The sequence below is a fragment of the Scheffersomyces xylosifermentans genome, assembly GCF_036884685.1.
Source record: "Scheffersomyces xylosifermentans strain CBS 12540 chromosome Unknown RJT20scaffold_3, whole genome shotgun sequence".
NCBI lineage: Eukaryota > Fungi > Ascomycota > Pichiomycetes > Serinales > Debaryomycetaceae > Scheffersomyces > Scheffersomyces xylosifermentans.
The window spans coordinates 1520510-1545500 of record NW_027042941.1 but is presented as its reverse complement, the minus strand read 5'-3'; the positions used below and the strand labels follow the sequence as shown (position 1 = coordinate 1545500).

At 40.8% G+C, this 24991-nt stretch overlaps 9 protein-coding genes across 9 annotated transcripts; 2 read left to right on the top strand and 7 right to left on the bottom strand. All coding sequences in view use genetic code 12, as the record gives it.

The window, feature by feature from the left end:
• The first annotated feature begins 131 nt into the window (after positions 1–131).
• On the top strand, positions 132–1298 carry RJT20DRAFT_37545 (uncharacterized protein). The gene has a single exon (XM_064919900.1). The coding sequence runs from the start codon at positions 210–212 to the stop codon at positions 1080–1082; it is 873 nt and encodes a 290-aa protein (XP_064775234.1). The 5' UTR covers positions 132–209; the 3' UTR covers positions 1083–1298.
• On the bottom strand, positions 1299–2987 carry RIM2 (Rim2p). Its single transcript, XM_064919899.1, has one exon. The coding sequence runs from the start codon at positions 2626–2628 to the stop codon at positions 1516–1518; it is 1113 nt and encodes a 370-aa protein (XP_064775233.1). The 5' UTR covers positions 2629–2987; the 3' UTR covers positions 1299–1515.
• On the bottom strand, positions 2905–9594 carry RJT20DRAFT_127308 (DNA-binding ATPase). The gene has a single exon (XM_064916976.1). It carries the CDS (start codon positions 9092–9094, stop codon positions 3347–3349), a length of 5748 nt encoding a protein of 1915 aa, XP_064775232.1. The 5' UTR covers positions 9095–9594; the 3' UTR covers positions 2905–3346.
• Positions 9595–11119: 1525 nt separating this feature from the next.
• Positions 11120–12092, bottom strand: RJT20DRAFT_127306 (uncharacterized protein). Its single transcript, XM_064916975.1, has one exon. The coding sequence runs from the start codon at positions 12002–12004 to the stop codon at positions 11285–11287; it is 720 nt and encodes a 239-aa protein (XP_064775231.1). The 5' UTR covers positions 12005–12092; the 3' UTR covers positions 11120–11284.
• Positions 12093–12534: 442 nt separating this feature from the next.
• On the bottom strand, positions 12535–13590 carry RJT20DRAFT_134446 (zinc-binding dehydrogenase; the record flags this gene model as incomplete). The annotated part of the gene is made up of 1 exon (XM_064918325.1): positions 12535–13590. One exon carries the CDS (start codon positions 13588–13590, stop codon positions 12535–12537), a length of 1056 nt encoding a protein of 351 aa, XP_064775230.1.
• Positions 13591–14840: 1250 nt separating this feature from the next.
• On the bottom strand, positions 14841–16370 carry LYS22 (Lys22p). Its single transcript, XM_064919898.1, has one exon. The coding sequence runs from the start codon at positions 16209–16211 to the stop codon at positions 14955–14957; it is 1257 nt and encodes a 418-aa protein (XP_064775229.1). The 5' UTR covers positions 16212–16370; the 3' UTR covers positions 14841–14954.
• A 1182-nt stretch (positions 16371–17552) lies between these two features.
• RJT20DRAFT_134444 (uncharacterized protein) lies at positions 17553–18776 on the bottom strand (the record flags this gene model as incomplete). Its single annotated transcript, XM_064918324.1, has 1 exon — positions 17553–18776. The coding sequence occupies one exon, from the start codon at positions 18774–18776 to the stop codon at positions 17553–17555; it is 1224 nt and encodes a 407-aa protein (XP_064775228.1).
• Positions 18777–21263: 2487 nt separating this feature from the next.
• Positions 21264–23372, top strand: RJT20DRAFT_127304 (tetrahydrofolate synthase). The gene has a single exon (XM_064916974.1). It carries the CDS (start codon positions 21524–21526, stop codon positions 23213–23215), a length of 1692 nt encoding a protein of 563 aa, XP_064775227.1. The 5' UTR covers positions 21264–21523; the 3' UTR covers positions 23216–23372.
• RJT20DRAFT_127302 (uncharacterized protein) lies at positions 23373–24838 on the bottom strand. The gene has a single exon (XM_064916973.1). The coding sequence runs from the start codon at positions 24712–24714 to the stop codon at positions 23506–23508; it is 1209 nt and encodes a 402-aa protein (XP_064775226.1). The 5' UTR covers positions 24715–24838; the 3' UTR covers positions 23373–23505.
• Between the last annotated feature and the right edge of the window lie 153 nt (positions 24839–24991).

Sequence of the window (24991 nt, the reverse complement as noted above, 5' to 3'; positions counted from 1 at the left end):
ATATACTATATATATGACCGTATATAGTAATTAGTTTGTTCTTTTCCGAGGCTTCTTCTTAATATTCCTTCTTCTTCTTAACTACTTAAGAACGTGACCTCTTCACCCCCGGTTCTACGGTCACTTCAAATCTTCAAATACAACTTTCTATGTTTTAATGAAACCCATGAAATACTGACTTCCAGTGCCGTAAATCTACGAAACTGGCCATGATTCGAGGAAATTGGAGTCTCTCAGCAGAACTCAAGAAAAGTGAACAAAAGCACCAACAGAAAGTCCAACAAAGACAGAAAAACCTCTACAGATCAAAGAGATTACAATCTGTAGACCCTATAAGATTGTACAAACAGATCCAGAATTTGGAGAAAGACCGGGAAGTACTCTCGGAACGGGATAGAAAACACTTGAAGGGATTAAAAGAAGACTGGGAGTTTATTCAGAAGAATAATCTTCACCAAACCAAAATCAAAGCGTTTTTAGCTCAAGAAGAACAGAAACAGAAGCAACAGTTGATTGCTAAGACCAAATTATGGGGCCTGAAGTCTATCTACTTTAATCCCGAGTTGAATCCCTTGGGAAAAGTGCCTGGAGCTCTGCAATTGCATGAAAAATTGGTTATACCCTTGCCAAATCTCACCAAGCCGTTAAAACCAACCAATTATACGAAATATGAAGTAGATCCAGTGCTATCGCAACTTGATGTGGTTCTTCCACAAGGTGAACCGCCGAGATTCTACAAGTTGGTACAGAATACCGAAAAACCGAATAGAGTGAAATCTCTGTCCCAATTCGAATCCAAGGAAGTGATAACAGCATTTGTGCCGAGGTCTACAAAGAGAACGAAACAAGAGGTATATGATGACGATGAAGAAGAGAAGAAAGAAGAAGACGAAGACGAGGAAAAGGAGGAGGGAGACAGCAGTGACGAAGAAATAATGAAAACAGATATAGCTCAAGAAGTGAAGATAGAAGGGTCGGAGCCCGAAGAAATTGATGACGAAGAGTCCAATTTGGCCCCAGAGGAAGAGGCATATCTAGTCAGTATAGGCAAGTTGCCAGCCAAAAAGCAGAAGCTTAGTTGAAAGGACAAAATAATGTCAACCATTACTAGATGATCAAGGCACAAAACATATCAACAAACATAACCACCATCCTTGCATACGAATATATACAATTTAACGTTCAGATGCAAATGCTAACAAAGTCAGCACGTATTATTCTATTACAAGACATTACTGCCTAATATGTACAGCACTTTGTCAGATATATAAAAAGCACTAATATATACAAGCAAAACAGAGAACCAACTCTGTGAAAACAAACCCCAAGTAATATGTACAAGGATTCTGCTACCTAGCAGAAATATTCGTGACTATGAACAATCATGACCAACATGAATGATATCATCGGATATCTCATTTCTTCATAAAATACTGATTAAAAACCCACCGGAGACTTATTATCCAGACTCAAGTGGTTGAAAAGATTATTCAGTATTGAAAATACATCAATAACTCAAGATAACAAGCGAACAACAAGCTCCCAAGTTCCAAACATGATTATGGAGTTGGGTACAGTTCTCAACAAGTGTGGAGTCAAACCTCCATACATGCTGGCCAAGCCCTCTTCCTTGAACACCAACTTGAAGCACTGAATTAACCCGGTATATTTTGGTTTTCCCGTAGACTCCAATGGAGCTTGTCTTAAACGAGTTCTGACGACTTCATGCGGATATGTGATTAATGATGCTATGAATTTAGCAGCACCTGCTGCTCCGGATCTAGCAGACCACTCTAAAATATGGTCCTTGGTAGTCTTGTTCTCTGGGTTGTTTCCATGCAATTCCAAAGATCTCTTGTTAATGAACATTCTCATTTGCTCATATAATACCCATTGAAGTGTGGACTCAACAGCTCCCAAATATGAGGCACTTAAGCCTTTGTACAAACCATGGATTCCCTCGTTCTTGATAACATGCTTCAAGCAGTCCCACGAGTTTTTATAGTGTTTGCCCTTAGATTTGTCCAATTGCAACCTTGTTTTGATCAACCAGATAGGATTTGTTGCTGTGGAAGTGACAAAACCGGCACTTATACCGGAAACCAAATGAATCCAAGTGGCTTCTTCGCCGTGACTGAAGTTTCTAGTGACGACATCTTTGGTGAAGCCGTAGGTAAAGAAGTTAATTGATCTAGCAGGTATCACACCAACCAAGTTAGGACCCAATCCCTTGAATAATGCTCTTGACCCCTCGTTCACGTATAATTCACGGATAACTGATCCGGTTTCCTTCAAATGTTGGTATGCCTTAACTACAGCATTAGACGATTTGGGGGTTTTATTGTACATGGCGTGGTACACATCGGATTGCAACCTTGTTTTCACCACATCCAAAGGACAGGTGACTATGGCTCCAACCATACCTCCGATACCACCGGCTACAAAGTGAACCCAAGGTTTCACCGCGGCCTTTTGGGGATCGAAAGCTACATGTTTCTGTGCCTTTGGGGTTTCTGATGCAAAGGCCTCTGGAGTACGAAGGGTAGAGGACTTCTCATCGGACACCAAAAAGGGGAAGGATTCTTCGGCGTCTCGTTCTAATTTCGCAAGTCTTTCCGTCTGATTCATTTTGGTGGTACTGGAAGTACTTTGCGACGACGACCTCTCGAGATAGTGACTTTTATTAGTAGTTTCTTAGTTCTTATTCAATGTACCATAATGTAATTTGCAGTTGAAGAAAAATTTCACAACGGCTCTTAGTGTGCACAGAGCATGGAAGCAGAAGGATTCCGCATTAGGCAGGGAGTGTAGGGAGACAAGGGAGCGATAGAAGGTTAAATAGGGAGAGAAATGAGACTAAATCGGGGAATTTGCAGTGGAAGAAGCGGAATTTAAATTTATTAGAGAGAGAGAGAGAGAGAGAGAGAGAGAGAGAGAGAGAGAGAGAGAGAGAGAGAGATCTAGAAAAAGTCTTAAGGGAAGATCTGATACTTTTATTTCTTGTTCTTCTCTATTTGGTTTGAGATCTCAACAACTACTGAGATCTCAGGAAGTCTGATTCTCAAAAGTGAGACAGCAATGAACTAAATCAGTGGCTCTATTTATATAACAGGCATTGCATTTGAAGCTATTTGCAGGTATTTGAATAACTTTGATAGAATCCCCTTTTCAAGAATTCTGCCTTCCCTTTAAAAGCTTATCAACTATTAATAGTGTCTCTATTTCTACTCCAATACCTCTAGTAGGCAAATCAAAACTTTTATTGCTATGTATAAATATTTTATAGTACAGTCCCACGAAAGACCTTGCTTATCACATATTAATGATACAATGCACTTCGTGAGATTCATTTAAGTGTCCTAATAAAGTTATCGAGATTATATTCATCCTCGTATTGCGAAGCATCCCATAATTCAGCCAATTCTCCAACGGCTCCAGCCGCTTTACCGGTAAGACCACCAGCAAGATCATCTGGAACTCCAGTACCCTCTCTTCTATCCTCAGGATTAGGCTCAGGCTCTTCCGGCCTGATGCCAGCACTATCATCGACCTCAAAGAGATCCAATAATTGGTTGGTATCCATAGATGATAACCCAGCATTTTGCTGATTGACAATAGTGGATGCAATATTCATCTTGAACTTCTGCAATCCCATAATTTTCTCTTCTAATGTGTCTTTGGTGATTAATCTGTATACGTTGACAACTTTCTTTTGCCCAAGTCTATGGGCTCTGTCCATAGCTTGTAAATCGTTCATTGGGTTCCAATCGTGTTCGACAAAGATGACAGTGTCGGCTCCGGTCAAATTAAGACCTAAACCACCAACTTTGGTAGTCAAAAGTAAAACATCAATTGAAGGATCTTCATTAAACTTCCTTACAATAGATTGTCTGTCTCTAGGATCAGTACTACCATCCAATCTCATATATGTTACGGAAGGTAAGTACTTTTTCAACAACTCGTTTTCAACAATGTCCAACATATCCTTTAATTGACAAAAAATTAATGCTCTGTGTTCGGAAATAACTCCTTCAGCAGTGATCAACTGCTGTTGTAATTTCAGCTTGTGTTTATTCTTCAATGCATAGTCACTATCAGTAGATCCAATACCACACTCTAAAAGTAAGGTTTTCAAGGAAAGTAACTTAGGAGCGTGCTCGATACTTCTTAATTCAGATTTATGAGTAGTTAAGTATCTGTTGACTTCGTCAAATTTTGGATGGTCTGGATTTAGGACTAAAGCGGGATGATTACACAATTTTCTCATATATTGTAATGCTTGGAAGACATGGGTTTTAGCCTCCTTCTCTCCTTCTTTTGCCACTTCTTCTTGTACTGTGGACTTTTGCTTCGTCGCAAAATCCTTGTATAACTTCTTCTGTAATTCACTCAATTCACAGTAGTAATCTTGAATAATCTTCGGTGGTAAATCTGACAAGACGTCCTCTTTAAGACGACGCAACATGAAAGGCAATACTTGTTTATGCAATGATTCCAATGCCAAAGCTCCAGCCTCTTGTTCTTTGGAGGAGGTCTTACTGTTTCTGGAAGCTGCAATCGGCTTAGCAAATTTCTCATGGAAAATCTTCTCTGTGCCTAGGAAACCTGGCATTAAGAAATCAAATAAAGACCACAATTCAAGAACATTGTTTTGAATAGGAGTACCAGAGAGAATCAATCTATGCTCAGCCTTGACTCTCTTGACTGACTTTGTCAACTTGGACGCAGCGTTTTTGATAATGTGACCTTCATCCAAGACACAATAATTGAAATCGTACTCGGTTATGTGCTCTACATCATTACGACAAACATCGTAAGAAGTAACGACAATATCCGCATCCGGGATTTGACTACGAAGTGGACCCCTAATACTGGGGTTACCAGCATAGATAAGAACCTTCAAAAATGGTGCATATTGGTTGATTTCCTGTTCCCAGTGACCAGTCAACGACGGAGGACAGATAACCAACGAGGGCAACCGTCTGAACTCAGGTGATTGACTCTCTTTGAACTTCTCAGAACGGAGATAATGATCAGAGGATACAATACATATAGTTTGCAATGTTTTTCCTAATCCCATATCATCACAAAGAATTCCATGAAGGTGGTACTTGTTCAAGAATGCGAGCCAGTTCACACCTTCTTGTTGGTACTTACGAAGGGTTGCTTTAATGGAAATCGGCAAGTCAAATGGTTTAATCTTGGTTGGATCCATCATTTGCTGGATGAAGTCCCTTTCTCTGTCCCTACCTTCAAGAAGCTCTTGTGGCATATCCTCTGGGTCTGGAATTCCAGCTTCTAACGGAACTAACTTGATGATGGCTGCGAATGTAGTAGTTGCCAAAACTCTGACATCATGATCAGAATCGGACATCCTACCCAAAACAGGAACAATGAGGAACACTATGTACGGTAAAATATCAGACCCCATAGTTGTGGAAATATGGTAAATAGTTTCTATTGCACCCTGTCTCTCTCTGATCGCACCAGCGTTGTTTAACATAGGCAAAATATGCTTGACTAGATACGTAAAGGCCCTCGTAGGGACAACCGAACATATTGTGGCAAAGCATTTAGCAGTCGAATATCTAAATACTGAATACTCAGATTGCAAGCCCGGCAAAAGTGAAGGTAAAACCGCTGCTATTTGTTCAAACAACGCACTATCCAACTTCGGAAGTAAGGCGCGAAGTACTCCCAAAGCATCTATAATGCTTTGTCCCTTGAGCTCATCTTTCACCACTTCCTCTGATGAGGCGACTTTCAACAATTTCAAAGGCTCAAGCATGATTTCTTTTAACTTAGGAACCTTATCGAACAAAGAGGCACTGTAGATGTTTAACAAAGCTTCAAGGGATAGTATTGCACCACCACGCTTAATCCTAGCATCGTGAACAGCTTTCTCATGCAGTGCGATGTCAGCTGGATCGGTTTTAGCTTCTTCCTTTCTCAAGGAGAGAATATTGTCTTTGTAGATAACGTTGTGATGAAATTCTGGAACTTCAGAAGTGTCAACACATAAGAAAGCACACAAATTCTTCACGATTTTGTCAGAAGCACCGTTCTTTCCAACATTAATGAGTTCTTGAATGAGACGAGCGACCGCCTGGGCCGATTTCTGTTGAAGGAGAACAGTTTCCTCTTGCTTAATAGAATCCATAAGCGAACGAATCACTGGATTGAGTTTCTTTGGCACACCAGAGAGAGCAAGGATTGAAGCAGAGTAGGATGAAAGTATACTAGTTGTCCTGCTTATTTTGGCCGCTCTGGCTTCATCTATTGCTATTATAATTCGGTGTTTTGCATCCTCTAGAGCCTGGTTTGCAGACAACCGGTACGTAGCACTTAGACTTTTCTTCAATTTGTTGAATGTTTCATTTATAAGCTTCTCTGCATTTTCTAATCCAAAAGCTCCTGGCCCTGCTTCCGAGTCACCTTGTACCACCACAGGTAGTTGAGGAATCTTCGGCAATGGAACTTTCGCAATGGAATGGAAAACATCGAAAAGCTGTAAACATGAAGTTCTCACGGATTTTAATGTAGGAACGAGTTCACGGAAATGAGGTAAAGTCTCTGGGTCTTGCAACACCAGCATGAGGGGTTCAGTGAAAAGTTCCACCGCTTCAGATGAAGGAGTTAAATTTCTAGATTTTAATGCTGTTGCGTATTCTTGTATGACTAAAGCCGCAAGCATTCTAGATGTAGCGTGTGCAGATTTCAAATAAGTCAAAAGAACCTGGAAGATTTTATTTAGTTGATCTTCAGAAGACAAATAGGACATGCTTACACCGAACGAATGAGCGGCTGCACTTCTGGTTGCAATAAACTTGTCATAGCCAACGAGCATTACATCACCTTTAAATATAGGTGCGTCAATGTTTACTCTCAATTCGTCAGCGTGTGGTGGAATATCCGAATTGTCAGTCGATGACGGCTTTCTTTTCTTGCCTCTTTTTTCTTCGTCTTCGAGAGCACCAAGATAATGTCCTGATGGACGTATGATCAAGTTGGTGTTCATCTGGTAGTTATGCCTTGCAATTCCAATTGGAGTCATCAATAACGTTAAAAGAGGTTGATACTGCTCTTCGAAGAGGGTATCCATTGATTGTATGATTTCTTTATTGCTGTCGATTTCAGAAATGAAGTTCTCGTATACTGTAATTGATAACGACAACACATCACTATTTTGTTCAACCAATAAATTCTGGAAGAGCAATCGAAGAGCTTTAGAGTTGATCCATGTCTTAGTGTTGGGGTCTGAAATAGATAAAAACTCGATGATAGTACGGAGAACCGCTTTCCTTACATTCGTGATGGAGTGACGCAAAAAAGGGAAAAGTCTGGGAACAAGGTTTTCAAAAGAATTCTCACTATTCTCTAGAGCGTCCTTTTGCATGATCGATATCACTTCTTGATGAGTACAGAGTTTAGCCAAAAGATCCATAACAGAACCTATAGATGCAGACAAATCGTCTCGCAAGTTGGTCAAACAGTCCCAAATGACACTTAAAAGAGTGTGGATTAAATTCTGCTTTGTGGATACAAATCGAGATGCAATTGGAGTAAGAGTTAATGCTGCAACAGATTGTACATCATCATCACTTTCTCGTAATCCATGGAGAACCATGTTAACTACTTCATCTAATAGTTCTGGGTGTTCTAAGAGCACATCCGTTCTCACACTAACGAAATATCTCACACCGAGCATTCCACCATGTTTTGCTTCCCAGCACTTGGTCACGAGTCCTGATTGTAGAACAAGGTCATTGAGACACTTAAAAGTTCGTATAACAGTGTCATTGTCCAAGTGAATCAATAATGCAGCGAGAGTCTGGGCCCCAGACTCTCTCACAGGAGCAACTACAGTGTCCGAGACGTAATCTCCAAAACGATCCAATGAGAAAAGTGTGCATAATCTTACGGCCAAGTCTTCTAATGTTGCAGCATTATTTCTGTCATTCACTTCGAGTGGCTTGTTCATTACTCTACCAGCTCCCTTTCCATGCTTCTTGATTAATTCTCTAAGTCCTAATGCAGAACCATGTCTTATCTCCCATTTATCATTGAAAAGGTCGTCGAGGAGTAGTTCGTATACTCCTTGGAATTGCCATACAAGGCCAGATACTTTGCTATGCTGCGTGAGAAGTGGCGACAACTCCGGGGCTCTTGTCTCGACAACAAGTTTCTCACCACCCTGTTGTGACGTTATGTCAAACTGAGGAGTATCGCCATTACCGTTTTCTTCAGCAAGACCTTCTCCGCTTACTACAAGCTGTCTTGAAATAGAACTCTGAGATATGTCGACCTGCTTCACTCTGTTGGCATTGGATTTAGCATTGGCCTTTGCTCTTCTCTTTTGCATCGCCTTCAATCGCACAGAAGAAACCAGTTTTCCTGACAGAGCCGAGTCCACCTCTGGGATATTCATTTCTGACTTCAATGATGTTGGCGTTGGAGGGGCAGACAAATTACTTCCTGGAGGAGGCGATGTCGAGGACTCAGACTTCATTTCTATATTTTCCTCATCCTTAACAAGGGAAGTTTTACGCTTCTTAATTTTTCCTACTAAAGTTGACTCATCGAGTGAATCGAAGTCAGGCAAATCGTCAGACTTAGAGGCCAAGAGCCGAGTTCCACTTTTGAGGATTTCCTTAAGATCAAATGAGTCGAATGTAACTAATGAGCTGAGATTATTATCAAGTTTTTGTAATTCTTCGTCTTGTTCAAGCTTTAGCTTGACCTCATCTTCGGCTTGTTCTATTTTTACCTTTATAGATGAGGCTTCTTCTATTATATTGTCTTCGACTTGTTCTCGTTTCACTAAGTTTTCTTCTGTTTCTTCTTTTTTGATGGACTGTTCTGAATTAGGGTCCCAAAGGTCTGCGTTATTGACGATTCCGCCGAACGCTCTGGCAGCAGCTATTCTGGTTTCCCATTTTGGAGATTTCAAGTAAGGATAGACCCGTCCCAACAAACTTAGTATTTCTTCAGGATGACCCTCTGCCAAGTCGGAGAGCTGGTCAGCTGCTGTATTTCTAATGAAGGGCGTGGAGCCTGTTTCCAATAGCACCACCAATCTATCTAATCTTGACATGACATATGTGGAAAAGGAAGAATGCTAATGAAAATATGTAATAAGGAAAGCTAAGACAATGGAATATGTGTCTTGTAAGTGGTTTTTGGTGAAATGCAATGTGGTGAAGTATGTGTTGTGAAAGTTCTAATGCAAACTATTCATATATGTCCTGTATTATAGGGAATATGAAGTGATGGGTCCCGTTGATTTACAATTGAAAATATTTTGGGTTATGGATTCAAGGTACACGGTTTGACTATTCGGAGCAAAAATAGCCACAAGAAAGCAGAATTTTATCTCAGCCTTGGGAAGTCCTGGAGATCTGTTTTCAATAAATTTTGCAAGCACGGTCTAGATCTGGGTGTGCTTAAGCTGTGAAAAGAACAAACAGAAATAGAGGGACGGCTGCAATGGTGTTAATGTTAGCGGGAGTCAATTCGCACAGCTGTTGTGTTATAGTCCTAATTACACCGAGTGAACCAACACACTAGCTCCGATATAGTGGTGTTTATTTGCCTGTATTTACTGCCATCATCTTTCGATTTGGAGGGTTTGTATCTGTATTTATACTTTTGTTGCAACTCGCACTTGTTGTGGTGAGGGCACGACTCGCCGTGGAAGCAGCGTCCAGAGAAGAGACTTTAGTGAGAGCAGAGGAAGAAGGTCAAGCAAATGGTGGAAGGCGGTGGGTTAATGTTGCATTTTTGATAAGTTTATAGAAAAAAGGGTTCAGTGTTTGGTGGTTTGTATTTGAGGTGATTGTTTCCATAATTTTACTAGTTTTTCATTTTTGCTATGAATATATTCTTTAGTTAACGTTGTTATGTCTTAATTACCTTCTAATGCTTTATTTCTCTATTATTATGGAGTCTGTACCCAGAGGTGGTTCCGGGACCATGTCCCACTACGCGCACAACCTACATTTACGGGATTGTTAGTGAGCAAAAAAAAGAACTTTAGTGATTTCTGGCATGGGACTTAGTGACAGATGGCTATTATTAGAGAAGAGGAGGAGTGGTGGTGGGAGGAGGAGGAAGAGAAGGAAAGAAGGAGGAGGAGGAAGAGGAGAGTTAACTAGCGGGTTCGGTAGATACACCTTCTATATTATAACATGCAGTAAGCACTTCTGAAATGACATCAAGTGGCTCTTTTGTCCCGCATGGCGTCGTCCGGAACCTAAATATTAATAATCGTGTATCTGTGCTGTGAGTTATGAAACTGGCAGATTTAACCAAAAGCCATTTGGGCCATTTGGAGATGATGAGCATATGCATGAACGAGAACAGTATCCGGCATCCCCTAAGCCAGGTTGGTAGATATGTTGGGACATCCTTGGAGGAAGACCGCGCCGGTTTATCGGGAATTCATTCACAATGTCCAGTTTCATGCCTTTTACGAAATACTGTCAACTACGTTTTGTATCTAACCCATCTCTTTCGTCTCTAACCATCTCTACACCGTTGCCCGAAGACTAAAAACCTTTGCTACCGCCTGATACCGTTAGGGAAAAACAATTGCCAGTATTTTTCTTGGGCAAAATGTCCGGGTAACCCCACTCTCCATTTCATACTAGCGATTTTTTGGGATGGTGGTTTTCTTGACACCACTTTTTCTTCTTCTTTATTGTGGGACCTGCTCACTGTGTAGTGAGATTAGTGAGAGTTTGCAAGTGTGCGCGTGTAAGTGAAGAAGGTGAGGTGAAAGAAGGGAGTGTATTTTTCAGTGAGTATGTGAGAGATGTATGTGAGAGTTGTAATTAAGTGAGTATGTGAGAGGTGTAGGTGAGAGTTGAGTTTTGAAAGAAGTAATTGAGGCTGTAAAGTACTTGTAGTAGTTGTAGTAGTAGTGAGGGAGTAGAGAGAGTGAGATAAAAGTGACAGAGATAAATCAGAATTATGAGAATTGTACAGTGATTTGTAGAATGCCTAAGATCTCCATCTTTTGTCGGAATCCAACAACATAATATGATGGAGGAATGGTTCACATAATAGTTATCATTTTCTTGTGTTGACTGTCACCTACGAGCCATCATCTTCCTCTGAAATAACAATTCTAATTTGCATTGTTGTATTATTATACTATTATACTATTATACTATATTCTAGTGTTAACTTTGCTATTTCTACAAGTACAGATGTATAGATACTACTAACATACAAATTGTAATACTTAACATTAACATTCAAATGGGGAGTTGCCAGATACGCCTTAGGCGAATTTCTTCTCCTTGCTGGCTCTAACCTCCTTTTTCTTCTCCTCTATTTCCTGCTGGTTGGCGTTATAATGTATGTTAGTGGCCTGGTTCATTGGGTTCTCGTCCGACTTCTGGAACTCCTTGAAAACCAAGTTCTTAACCTGTTGTAATCTCAAGCCAGGATGCTCCTTTCTGAGTTCAGGGATTCTCTTCTCCTCGAATGCAGCATAAGCAGCCTTAACTCTTCTTTCTGGATGCTTATCGATGTCCTTGGACGAAACTCCAGCGTCTCTTCCAGTTAAAGCCAATGCTTCCAATGCACTGTCAATACCACTGGCACTCAATTCTGGAGTGTCCGAATTGAAATCAAGGAAATCATCGATCTTACCGGTTCTCTTAGCAGCCACTTTAGCAGCACCTCTTTGTTTTGAATTGGTAGGCTTCGATGGCAAGGCAGATTCTTCTGCTGCCAATAAAGCATCTCTTTCAGCCTTCTTACGAGCAGCCTCTTCCTTCTTGAATTGCTCATCTTCCTTCTTTTTGTTACCTTTCTTTGATCCATCCTCCCACTTGCTAGCCTCTTCGTTCTCCAAAGCAGCGTCTTCAGCCTGCTTCTTTTTGCTGGCTTGCTCAGCCTTTCTGGCGTTACCAGCGGCCTTCTTAGTGTTTTCGCCTCCTTTTTTTGCCATTATCGATATGATAAACCAATTAGCAAAAAGAAGAGAATCAACCATCTTCCATTTCGTTCTCCCGAAATACGGGATTATACAAAACGGTCAAACACCATCACGTGATTTTATTGAATTTAGTTGCCAATGGTGGTTATGGTTAAAGATGGCACTAAAGCAAGGGATAGTTGTTTAATCTTTACATGGTGGTGTATTTTACCATGTTGTTGGATATATAGTGTTTTTAACCACTTCGATATAGCAGAAAAATGCACATAAACGCTATATGAGTGTCCATTAGCGACCGTGCTAAAGTTCTCAATACATATTTTGCAACCAAATATATATTAACTCAAAGTCATTCTCTTGACTTCCCAGATTGATGTGAAAGACTCACTTAAAGATAAATCAGAATAATGAAATACGAGATAGGTGATATTCCTGTTCAATTACACTTGGTGAAATATCGTTCTTCTACATTGTAGTGTCTATGCCATTGGGTTAGAATGTATATTGCCCCAATGATGAGATGCTACAACTATATTGCAGCTTCCTTAGTCTTTTGTTATTAACTATTACAAGCAACTACCTAAAGTCTAGAGCTTAGAAGGCCTAAAGACAACACGTCCCTGTATCTTTCCTTGTACCAACTTTATTATATTTTCGGGTAATTCATCCATAGAGAGCAATTTAGCAATTGGCTTTATCCTACCTAATGCGACCCATCTTAACGCTTCGATGAGTTGTGTCGAAGTGCCTCCAAAAGTGAAGATGACACCGATTTCTCTTCTTGCCAATTCATAATTTCTAATAGTTAACTTGGCTTTACCCAAGCCGACCATCATGATCTTTCCTTGGGTCTTAACGTAGGCTTGACTTGCATCCCATGTCTGTTGAGTACCAGCAAAATCAAAACAGAGGTCGAATGACTCCTTTTCGTGAGATGATTGAAAGATATCAGTATAGAACTCACTTGCGCCAAACTTCAAGGCAACGTCTCTGGCTTCCTCCTTGATGTCACAAGCAACAATTTGGCAATGGTAATTGCTCAAGATTTGTACCGCGTTCAATCCAAGGCCTCCAAGACCTGTTACCAAGACCTTTGTGGTAGGATTGAGCAAGGACTTAACTTTTTCAATAGAATTAAACGGAGTCAACACAGAATCAGTAGTTACTGCAGCTACTTCATAACTGACACCGTCGGGGATTGGCAATAGAGTACGTAAGTTTTTAACCAACATGTATTCTTGGAATCCACCATCATCGTTCAAGCCATAGGCTTGTAACGATTCGCTACAGGCACCATCGTTTCCAGAACGACATAACACGCAAGTACCGCAAGATTGGTTAATTGTTACAACGTAGCGACTTCCAACCTTGTACAAGGCTGGATCAACCCCAGGACCGAGTTGAACCAACTGCCCTGCAATTTCATGGCCCATGACGAACTTGTCTGGCGACTTTTGGCGAGATGCCATTGGTCCCACAATAAGAACGTGAGGGTCACTCATACATAATCCGGCAGCTTCAATCTTTAAGAGAGCCTGGCCTTCTTTTGGGACAGCGACAGGGTGATTTTCAAACTTCTGGAGCTGCTTTGACCCGGCAACGTAGCCATAAGCAGTCTGCTTGGTGGGAATCGACGATGTCATGTTTTTAGGGGTAATATAAACTTCTACGATAAAACTATAACTATACTTGAAACAAAAATTTTCTTCCTAATGACGATTTTCTACTTTTATATGCTATCTAGCGAAGTCCGATGGTTTTATATTTTATCGACTATGCCTGGCACTGTATAAGCTATTCACGGTGGGGGACGAAACATGGGGTAAGATTCCATTTTCCGTGCCGAATCTCCACACAGAACTGCCGAGATGAAATGAAATTACCGAGAATATTAGTGAGATGGTTTTTGACAGATGAGGCAGTTAAAGAGGGAGAACGGAGAATAGGGGGAAGAGGTAGTAGATATAGGGAGGGCTAAAGGAAGATACGAAGGGAGAGATGAGGCATAGATAAGGGAAACGAGAGTTATAGAACAGACAGTAATTCAAACAGAGAGTAAATTTTAACGGAGAGTAAATTTAACCACAGAGTTTGTATAACAGAGTAAATATAACAGAGAGTATATAAGTGTAAATGTAACAAGAGCATAATGTAAGTCTAACTATACACCTGTTTATATAAATGGTGGACGTTCTTGCCAGAAACTGGTTCTATGACTACAAATAAGTAACATCTGATTTAGTCAGCGTTTATAATATTCCTATTGACTCACTCTATATTTGTAACTTGCTAGTTCTATAGCCCTTTGTTTTTCTCCCAAGAGATTTTCATATACCCATAGTGCCTTCATTCCTCCCTAATGCATACAAATATTCGAACGATGGCGAGGGAGTCTCGCTAAAGATCTTCGGATATCACCATTTCAAAAAATCGATATCGTTGACTTATCTTCGAATTATGTGGGGTGATTGTGGAGATCGTGTACCAGGTGATGATAGATCCTCTTTAATATTTTTTGCCATTGCTCTGCAACAATAGATCTTCTCTGGATCCAAAGCCTTATCTATAAGCCCCACCCCATCGTCGCTTCTCTTCTCTCATCTCAACCATCGAATACATCATGACCAACATTTCTACACCATAATACATCTTTACCATCAAACAAGTATCTTTTTGTATTGAATGTACAGAATAAATAGATAATATAAAACAAAGAGTCTGGAACATCGTTCTTCTCTTTTCTACTTTTAAGAACTGAATTTATATGGCAAACCACCATATTGCTGTTTTTTGATTTTAGGTTTTTTATATGGACTGTCCGTCCAATGGTGTCATGAGTCGTGTAAAGAAAGGTAAAAACGAGTAACCAAGCCAGGTATCGCGAAATCAATAACCATCGTCAAAGTCACTGCGAATTCTATCTAACCAAATGCAAAAAAAAACTGAGGCATCAACCTCGTTTTTGATGTTTACACAAAAATCACAAATAAAAGATACTCGTATGCATTTATTCAGATTTTTGTTTTTTAGCAGAAGGCTCCTCACTGACATCTCTGTCGTTACCAGCAACGGGCCTCAAGGCTGGGGTGGAGACCTCTGTGTGGAAGTCCTTGATGATGGAATCCACATCGTCGATGTTCAATTGTCTGACGTCACCCAATTGCTTAATCTTGGCAGTGACTTCCTTACATTGGTCGTCGGTCAAGTGAAGGTTCAATTGGTCGACTCTCGACTTGATGGCGTTCCATCCAGTCAACCTGTTGGCGAAATGGATGTATCTGGTCAAACCGAAATCAGATGGGTTCAAGATCTCGTAGGTGGATGGGTTGGCTAAGATGGCCTTGGCGTGGATACCGGCCTTGTGGGTGAAGGCGCAGAAACCAGTGATTGGGTTGTTGAATGGAACGTTAACTTGCACGGCATCGGCAACCAAGTTCTCCAAGTCTCTCAACTTATGCAATTTGTATTTAGACAAAACGTATTCTCTGTCGGCAGTGATCATTCTGGCCATCAAAGCTCCCAATGGGGTGATACCGTTTCTCTCACCAATACCCAACACAGAAACATCAATCAACTTGGCACCAGCCTCTAAAGCGGTGTAAGCGTTGGCAACGGCACAACCAGTATCATTGTGCAAGTGACATTCGATGTCACAAGAAACAACAGACTTTAAGGTCTTGACCAATTCGTAAACTTGTCTTGGGTTGGCACAACCGACAGTGTCAGCAATACCAACTCTATTCACACCAATCTTGTCAACGGTTCTGTAGATGTTCAACAAGTCAACAATGTCGGATCTGAAAGAGTCCTCAGAAGAGAATCTGATTTCAATGCCCTTGGACTTGACGAATTCGATGACTTCAATAGCACTTTGGGCAATGTAGTTCATGTCCTTACCGTGAGAGTACTTTCTCAAGAATTGGGAGGTACCGATGACAACATCGACACCATCAACACCGGTCTCAACGGCGACTCTGGCATCATCCATGTGACATCTGATGTGGGTCAAGATCTTGGCCTTAAGTCCCAACTTACAGATGGCTTCACAGTCCTTTCTGGACTGTTCGGAGGCGACTGGGGAGGTCAATTCGATGTAGTCGACACCGAAGTCGTCCAATGCCTTGGCGATTTCAATCTTCTTCTCAGTGGTGAAGAAGGCGTTGGCAAACTGCTCACCTTCTCTCAAGGTGGATTCGATAACTTGGAACTTGCCAACGTTGGACAAGTAGTCGGAGGGATTAGGCCCATATGGAGTAGAAGACATGTTTTCTGGAGTGGACAGCGAAATAAGAAGAACGTTGTTGTAGTATCAAAATTTACAAATAAATACCAAAGACTGGATGGTGGACTTCTACTATATATATATAGAGCGGAGTTCAGGCACAGATGCAATGAAAAATATCTCTGCTATATGAAAATTTTTCAATTCCCTACAACCACAATAATCGCTATACATATGACTAAATCAAAGGGCCCAGAAGGATAATGAAAAATGTGAAAAATTACCGTATTGCGCTTACTGTATGTCCAAAAGAAATTTATTTTTCACTGGATGAACGGTATCGGAGCGGTCTGTGAGTAATCAGTTGCGGCAACACGAGCGATAAAGAGATAGCGATGAGTCATGGCAGAGGACATGACACAAAGCCTCCGCCGGAGTAGATATATATGAGTGAGAATCTGGCGGGAGATTACGATGTGTCATGGGGTACATGGAGACTACGGTAGGTGGAACAGGTAAGAGACGTAGGGGGAGGGGGTTCATTCTAGTAGTTGGGTGATGGCCATGTCGTGACTTGACGTTCAAAGAAGTATACTTGGCTATAGCCGTCGAACCGGCGACGGAGCACCTTTCTTGTCCTGGGGATTTTTGGCAGTTCACATGACGTCTCTTCCCCATACTGCCGCCTAATATACAAACGCTGACTGGCCGATAGGAACGGCCCAGCAAATGGATTATGAGTCAACCGGGAAAACACCCATACCGCAGGCATACAAGAATTTCAAGGTGCGAAGTCCTGAAATGCTCATCAGAGCACGTGACTGCATTGGTGACATCAGATTTTGCAACCTTTAACGGGCAAAGGGAATGATGCATTCTGTGACGTATTATGGTTAGTGATGACATTGTTTTGATACTGTAGAAGCTTGGACTGTCACGGAAAGTGGTGACCAGCTAGTAGTAAAACTGTAGGTTCTCATACGTAGAGATTTGTCAGAAAAATCTTGTTGCAGAGAGTACAATTGTTTTTTTGTGAGAACAAATTCAGTTGATACATAGTGAGCTCAACACAACATTTACGAGAGAAGACTAGAGTAAGAATGTTTTCTGGGCTTGTGTAGCATAATTCTAGAGATTTAAATATTCTTTTGACTGGTTTGGCTCCAGCAAGCGCATTTAATCGATTTGACAATCTTCAAAGATATACATCATATCGCCAAATACTGTTACCCCACAAATAGTCAAAAATGAACCTTAACTTAGCTCATCTTCTGGAGTCACCTCTTCTCCCACATTATTAAAACAATTATCCTCATTACAAAATACTATACACGAAGAAACATAAACACTTATAAAAAAAAAAACACATAAAAGAGCACGTAACTAAACCTCGTTGGCAACCATCTTAACAAATCTGAAAATTTCAGATTTCATTCTGATTAATTCGATATTCTTAATGCTCAACTTGCCGTTCATTCTCGAAACTATTCTTTTGACAATATCGTTGATTTCTTGATTAGGCAAACCCGTGATAGCCGACCAGTTATATTCGTACAAGCTGTCATCCTCTGGCTTGTTGGCCTTAGCGTTTTGGATATTGACCATTTTCTTTTCTCTAACAAGCGCTAACTTGAAACAGGCCACTATTAATTTCTTTAAACCAAAACCCATGTCGTTGTAGTTAAGGAAGTTGTTCGATTGATTCAAATATCTCAACAAATAGATGATGTCCATGTAGCGGAAGAGATAGATTATTCCCTTCATGAACATGGTTAATGTCAACTCCAATCTACTTGTCAAAAGCAATAAGAATTTATCGAGTGGTAACTCGTTGGGTTTGACTAGCCTAGGCGATTCTGGAGGGAATGAGTTATGAATTTTAGTGGCAATGTACTTAACTATGATTGTCATTAATTGGGTACGTTCGTTTCTGAACTCAACGGCAGTCAAGCCGTCACTTGTGACTACATCAGAAACACAGGCCTTCGCATCAGTAGTAGAAGAAGTTTTGACATAACTAGAAGTAACCTTGATGAGCTCCTGGGAAAATTTATTATCTTCAGAGCTGGCTTCAACCGCTCTGTCCATCTTCTTCTTGATTAAAGATGTTACAGTAGATTCGCCATTTCTCATTGACCTTTTGACCTGCTCAGCAGCATCAGAGGGTTTAAATGAATCGCTCTTGTCTTGCAGCGGCTGTGGCGTAGTTGCTGCAGTAGACGATTGCTCATGTTGCATCGACTGGTGACGGTGGCGATGGGGAAAATGTTTGATATGTGATTGAGTGGATCTGGTAGAGTTAGTATCATCATCGGAAAAACCTTCATGGTCAGATACCAACAAAGGAATGTCCTGGATGAAATCATTCATGACATCGTCGTCACCGGAACCCTCGTGTGCGCTGTTTTCCGGATTGGAAATGCTTGCAGCACTGGAGGTGATATCGAGAGTGTTACTTTGCTTTTCCATGGTGAGATGATTCATGAGTAGTTCGTAGGATAACGACTGGCTAGAAGAGGCGGCACCAGATTTTGGCTGCTCAGTTGAGTTGGTAGTGCTAGATGACGGAGTGTTTTTTGGATAAATATTATCGCTGATTGTAACCATGGCGAATATGGGTCAGCGTATTGCTATAGATGTAACAATGGTGTGAAAGATATGATGAGGGTGGGACTAAAAGTACAGGGTGAAAAAGACAGAGTATTGCATTCACAGTATAGTTGTAGAAATTCGGCTTCCAGTAAACTATAAGGAAGTTTTTTTGCTTGTCTTTGATGAGTCAATAGAAACTCAATGTTAAATTGGAACGCAGTATGATTGATAGTTGGAGGATCTAACCAGAAAACGCTACTAGCGACTAAAGTGGAAGTCTAGAGTAGTATGGCGTGCTGGATGGATGATCACACTTGTAAGCAATATAAGAAACGGAGATGAACTGGAGGTGGATTCAGACGTCTCTGTAGAAGTAAAAGGAGTTATAGTAGTTAACCGGTGAGTAGTAGTAATAGACAGAAGAAACAAACCAAATGAATTAAAGATGACCTAATGGGGGCACTGTGCTTAATAGAGGGAATACATGTTGGCAGCAGTGGGGGACGGAATAAAGTACAAATAAGCTAGGAACTAATGGTGTGTTAGGCGCTGTGGTGAACTCTTGACTGTGATGTTTAGTGGTTGTTACAGCAGTGCAAGAGAAAAATGACTAAGACCGGGTTGAATTAGTGGTGCTAGTAGTCAAATAGGGCGAAGTGAATCGATGTAGGAGTCAATATGAAGATCAGTTGATGATTGGGGTGTGAAGTTGACGCGAGTAATACTATATTCCTGCGGCAACTGGATAATTATACCTGTAACTGATGGAATGGTGTGACGGTATGTTTCTTCTACTAATACCATTGGTAACAACTACTACTAACCCTTGCTCACTTACGGCTCCATATATAACAATGTTACAGCGGGTGAGGCACCCACAGAATCCATCCCCTTTTTCCAGTGCGAACTGGCATTTTGTAGGGGTTACCCGGAGAGCTTCATTAGGAGGAATTTTTTTTTGTTTGCCTCTGACTCATTTTTTTTAATTGAAGCAAATAAAAAAAAAAAATTTGTGTGTAAACGGGTGTGACGTGCAGGAAGAAAAAACTGTTTTTTTTTTCCCGGGTTTTGTTTACCGTTTTTAGTGAAATTTGGATGTTTCGGTAGGGACACGACCGGGGAGGCACGACCTCGGAGCCGTGCCGCAGTAGAAGGATGTAAAGAGTGGAGTACTACTAGTGTTACTATTGCTGTTACTACTGGTGCTACTAGTACTATTGCAAAAGTACTATTAGCAGTGGATGGTGTTAATGGTGGTGTTGAGCAGGTGTGCAAATGGGTGACGTAAGGAAGTGGACTGGGAAGTGGACTGGGAAGTGAAAGGTCATTATTGCGTTCATATCTGAAAGAGAGACAATGTGCTTTTGGAAGTCATTGTAATCGTCAAGTCTGACTGACGAGTGATTAACGAGTATTTTTGACTACTACTTCTGTAGAAAAGTGCACCTCTAAACAAATCATTGTACAGATTTCGTAGTGAGGTACAACAATAATGCATAATTAGTGCTGAATATTATATCCCCACTAGTTACTTAAGCCAATTCCAATGTCTCCCTTCTAACGCTTTCACGGAGCAACCCTTCACCGTAATGCGTTTATTCCCAATATTCTCTAGTCCTCCATTACCATTCACTGTGTAAGATACTCATACAGTCAGCTGTACTCGCGTCCACTGCCACTTTTTTCATCTTTAAAACGCAGGGAGACACACACACAACTCACACTCTGTGTTCGTTTCTGACGTCATCAACTGCCTGGGACCCGTCAAATCAGACATTATTATTTTTATTACTACTACATAGTTACTATGTACTATTCCAGCACAGTATCCGATGTACAAATAGTATAATACTATATTTAGTCCACCAACAGATCAGAACCACCGTAATAACCACACCCCTTAAATCCATAGTAAATGTTTTTCATACACTTTCGCTAATAAAGATAATGATATTGCTAATGATAATGAGAAGTAGTGACGTGCTCAGTCAGTTTCGATTACGATCCTGAGACATTTTACCTTGAGCATAGTATCCTCAATATACTCCTACACACTTAGCGTCTCTACATTCCTACATTCATACACTCATACACTCTTACACTCTTACAGTCTTACACTCTACTCCCTGCCTGGTAACCGGCACTTCTTATACACTTTCACCTCTCATATCCTTCCCACTCTATTCACTCTACTTACTCTTCTCAAGTCTCACCGGTCCCATCTCTCACTGTTCTCACATCTCACCGGTCCCACTGCCCACTTCTCACTGCCCTCTTTTCTCACACTTCTCACTGTCTCACACTTCTCACACCTTCTACTCTCTACATCCTCCACAGCCACTACCTACCATACCATTGTCTGGTCCCCAATTTGGTAGCGAAAATTTTTCGATCGCTTTTTCGTATGAGTTCTCGGAATCTCGTGCTTTCCCATTAAACCAGATGCCTCAGACATTAATAGACGTATTTATGTATGTGTAGACATACATTTATATAGTGTATATTATATTATATTATATATATGTATATATATATTTCCATACATATATTTCCATATATATTTTGATCTTCCATTCAATTGTTGGTTTTCAATATTACAACTTTTACTTCTTTAATTTTTCACAGTGATTCTACCACTGTTGTCTACTTACGTACATCCCACAAAGATTCTATTGCTAACTAAAATAGCTGCCAAAGGACCGTTTTTCAACAGTCGTCTTTCAATTCTTCGAAGCCGTTTCCACTCCATTCCCTTTTCTCGTATGAGCCAACTGAATCTCTCCCCATCAAGCGCTCAAGCACCTTCTACAAACACAAGTGCCTCCGTAGCCACTGCTTCATCTACCCACAACCCAATGCGTGTTCCATCTGCTGCCTCTGCTGCCAGAACTTACAAGGATGCAATCGCTGCTTTAAACACCCTCCAGTCCAATTTTGCATCTATTGAGGCATTCAAGAAATTGGGCCCCAATGTCAACAGAAACGAGTTATCGATCAATGAGGTCTACGAGTACACCAGAAGATTGGGCTACAGCCCCAAGGATTTCAATAAGTTGAATATCATTCATATAACTGGTACCAAGGGTAAGGGTTCTACATGTGCTTTCACCGAATCGATCTTGAAGCAATACTTGAACACATCCAAACCATCTGGTTCACCCTCGATCAGCAAGATCGGTTTATTCACTTCTCCACATTTGAAATCTGTTAGAGAAAGAATTAGAATCAATGGAAGTCCTATCAACGAGTTAAAGTTCGCCAAGTACTTCTTTGAAGTGTGGGACAAATTGTCCACCACTACATCTTCTCCAGAGGACTTCCCAACACTCCAGCCAAGTGACCAAGTCAAGCCAATGTACTTCAAGTACTTGACTATCTTGTCATTTCACGTGTTTATGTCGGAAGGTGTAGATACAGCCATATATGAAGTCGGTGTCGGAGGTCAATACGATTCTACCAATATCATCGACAAGCCAACAGTCAATGGTATCTCAAGTCTTGGAATTGATCACACATTCATGCTAGGTGATACCATTGAGAGCATTACTTGGAACAAGACAGGAATCTTTAAGAAAGGAGTTCCTGCCTTTGTTTCGCAGCAATTGGAGCATCCAGAGGCCATTCCAGTAATTGAAGAAAGAGCCAAGGAGAAGGAGGTCTCGTACTTGGAAATCGTAGACACTGCCAAGGTCTTACCTCAGGGAGTAAAATTGGGATTGGCTGGCGAATTCCAGAAGCAGAATGCTGCTTTGGCAGTGAAATTAGCTGCCACTCATCTTGAATCTTTGGGATTGACAGACGAGTTACCTAAGTTCAATGATGATGGTTACATTGAAGACTTGCCGGAGAAGTTTGTTGCCGGATTAGAACAAGTGAAATGGGATGGAAGATGTCAGAAGATCTTGAACAAGCCAGGCTTTGAGAAGATTAATTGGTTCATTGATGGTGCACATACTTTAGAGTCTATCAATGTATCTTCTCTTTGGTTCAAAAATGAACAATTGAAGAGCCCCTCAAACATTAAGAAGACCAGAATCTTGTTGTTTAACCAACAGAACAGAGAAAATTCTGACCTCTTGTTAACAAAGTTGTACGAGAACATCTCTGGAGGCGAGACTCCTTTAGAATTCGACCACGTCATATTCACAACCAACATTACTTGGTCTGACGGTAAGTACAACGCGGATTTGGTTTCTTTGAACACTAGCAAGGAATTGGTAGACCAGCTCACCATCCAGAAAGCTTTCGCTCAAACCTGGTCAGACTTGGACCACAAGTATAAGCGCAATGCCAGAAAGCACATATTCCCTGACATTGAGACCGGCGTTAACTTTATCAAGAGTTTAACGAACTCGGGAGTTTTCCCAGAACACGCTGAAATTGATGTGTTTGTTTGTGGTTCAATACACCTCGTTGGAGGATTCTTAGTTGTTCTTGATAACGAGAAAGACTAAACATTTCATTCTGAGATGAAACTGAGATATATACTATTTATATTAATAGATCCCAATGTAGCGTATATCTATTCATTATATATAATAAATTAATAATCAAATTAAGAGTTCTAACAGCTTATCTATGTAGAATAGAAAACCATCTTCTCAACAAATGCATCTACATTATGTGTATCTCTTTCGGATGTTTATAAATGTATATAAAGAATGATAAGACTAACGACTTATACTATTATACAGTATAGAGAGACCAATAAAACATGTTACTACACATCATTACTGTTCTTCCTCTAGTTAGAGCTGTTAACAATGTTTTCTCTCGAAGACTTGACAATTTCGTTTATGTTGGTCAAGGAGTTTCTCCACTCGAGCAATGCAGTTCTGACGTCAGCCCAGTTCTTGGCGTTCTGTTGATCATTACCGGCCAAAACAAATCTGTTGACTCTAGTCAAGTAGAAAGTTTCTTCGACCTGGTTCAACTTACCCTCAATGACACCGGATTTGATAGCATCAACCAACAAAGTCTCGAAATCTTCGGTGGAAGAAACATTAGGAATTTCGTTGTACTTGAAGATTATGGAATCGTGTTCAGCAGAAGAGGACTGCTCAGAGAAGAACTTGGCCAAAGACAAGATTCTGGACTTAGCATTGATTTTTTCAAATGGCAAGCCCTCAGCTTCAGACTCGGTAACTTGGACCAATTCACCTTGAACGAATTTGGTGAAAATACCAACCAACTTGTCTTGAGAGTTGGCTCCCAAAGCGTTAGAGACGTTGTTGTTGACCAAGAACGACACGTCGACTACGTCAGAAGATAAAGAGAAGGTGATCAATTGAGCCAACTCGGATGCATTCAATGGGTAAGTGGCGGTGAAAGACTTGATGAGATTTAAAGATTTGGCGGAGAACCTAGAGTCCAAAGTAATGAACTTCCAGAAAGTTGATCTGATCTCTTCGTCAGAAGAGCCTGATTGCTTCAACCATGTAATTAAACGAAGGCCAATGGACTTCTCGATCAAGGAGAAGTCAAGGTTGGACACTTTTACGACATGCAAGATCTGTGACAATATGTATGTTCTTGTTTTAGATGTTTCTGGTAACAAGTTGAAAATCGTGTTCAAAATAGATAACACGGTGGTGGACTTGATGGACTTTCTGTCTCTTATAGTTGGTTGTTCTGAAGGGTTTGTTTCGAGTATGATCTTGAACAATGGCGAGCTAGCGTCATCCAAGGTTGAAGGGGAGAGTTGGGTCAAAATGTGGATCAACAAATACACAGATGGCTCGAACTCCTTATCAGTCAACTTTCTGAGAGTTTCGGCGCCTGAATGCTTGTAGAGCTGGGCAATGACTGCCTGTTTATCGGAGATGTCTTGACCTGTAACGAGTGGTTGAAGGGCGCTTGAAAGCTCAGTGTTTTGGTTGGCAGCGTCGATTATGTGGGCATACTCCTTGAGGGAGTCGCTCAACTCGCTGTCTACAACGATAACAGAGGCCATTCTGGGGGGGTTCCGTGGTATATCTGGTATAAACTGGGCCTTGAATCCGATCTTTACTTATAACTTAACTGTCACTGTTAAGAATGGAAGTTTTTCATAAAAATTTTCAGATGGCGTGTGCAGGTCCCTACTTTGGCAAGTGTCAACTATGGGAGATTTTGTGTGTGAGTGTGGATGTCTGTCTTTTTTTAATGTGAGAAGTGAGAAATGTGAGTTAGTGAGAGTGTCAGTCAGTGAGAGTGAAGTTTTGTAGGAAGAGGATCTGTTAAATGTATGG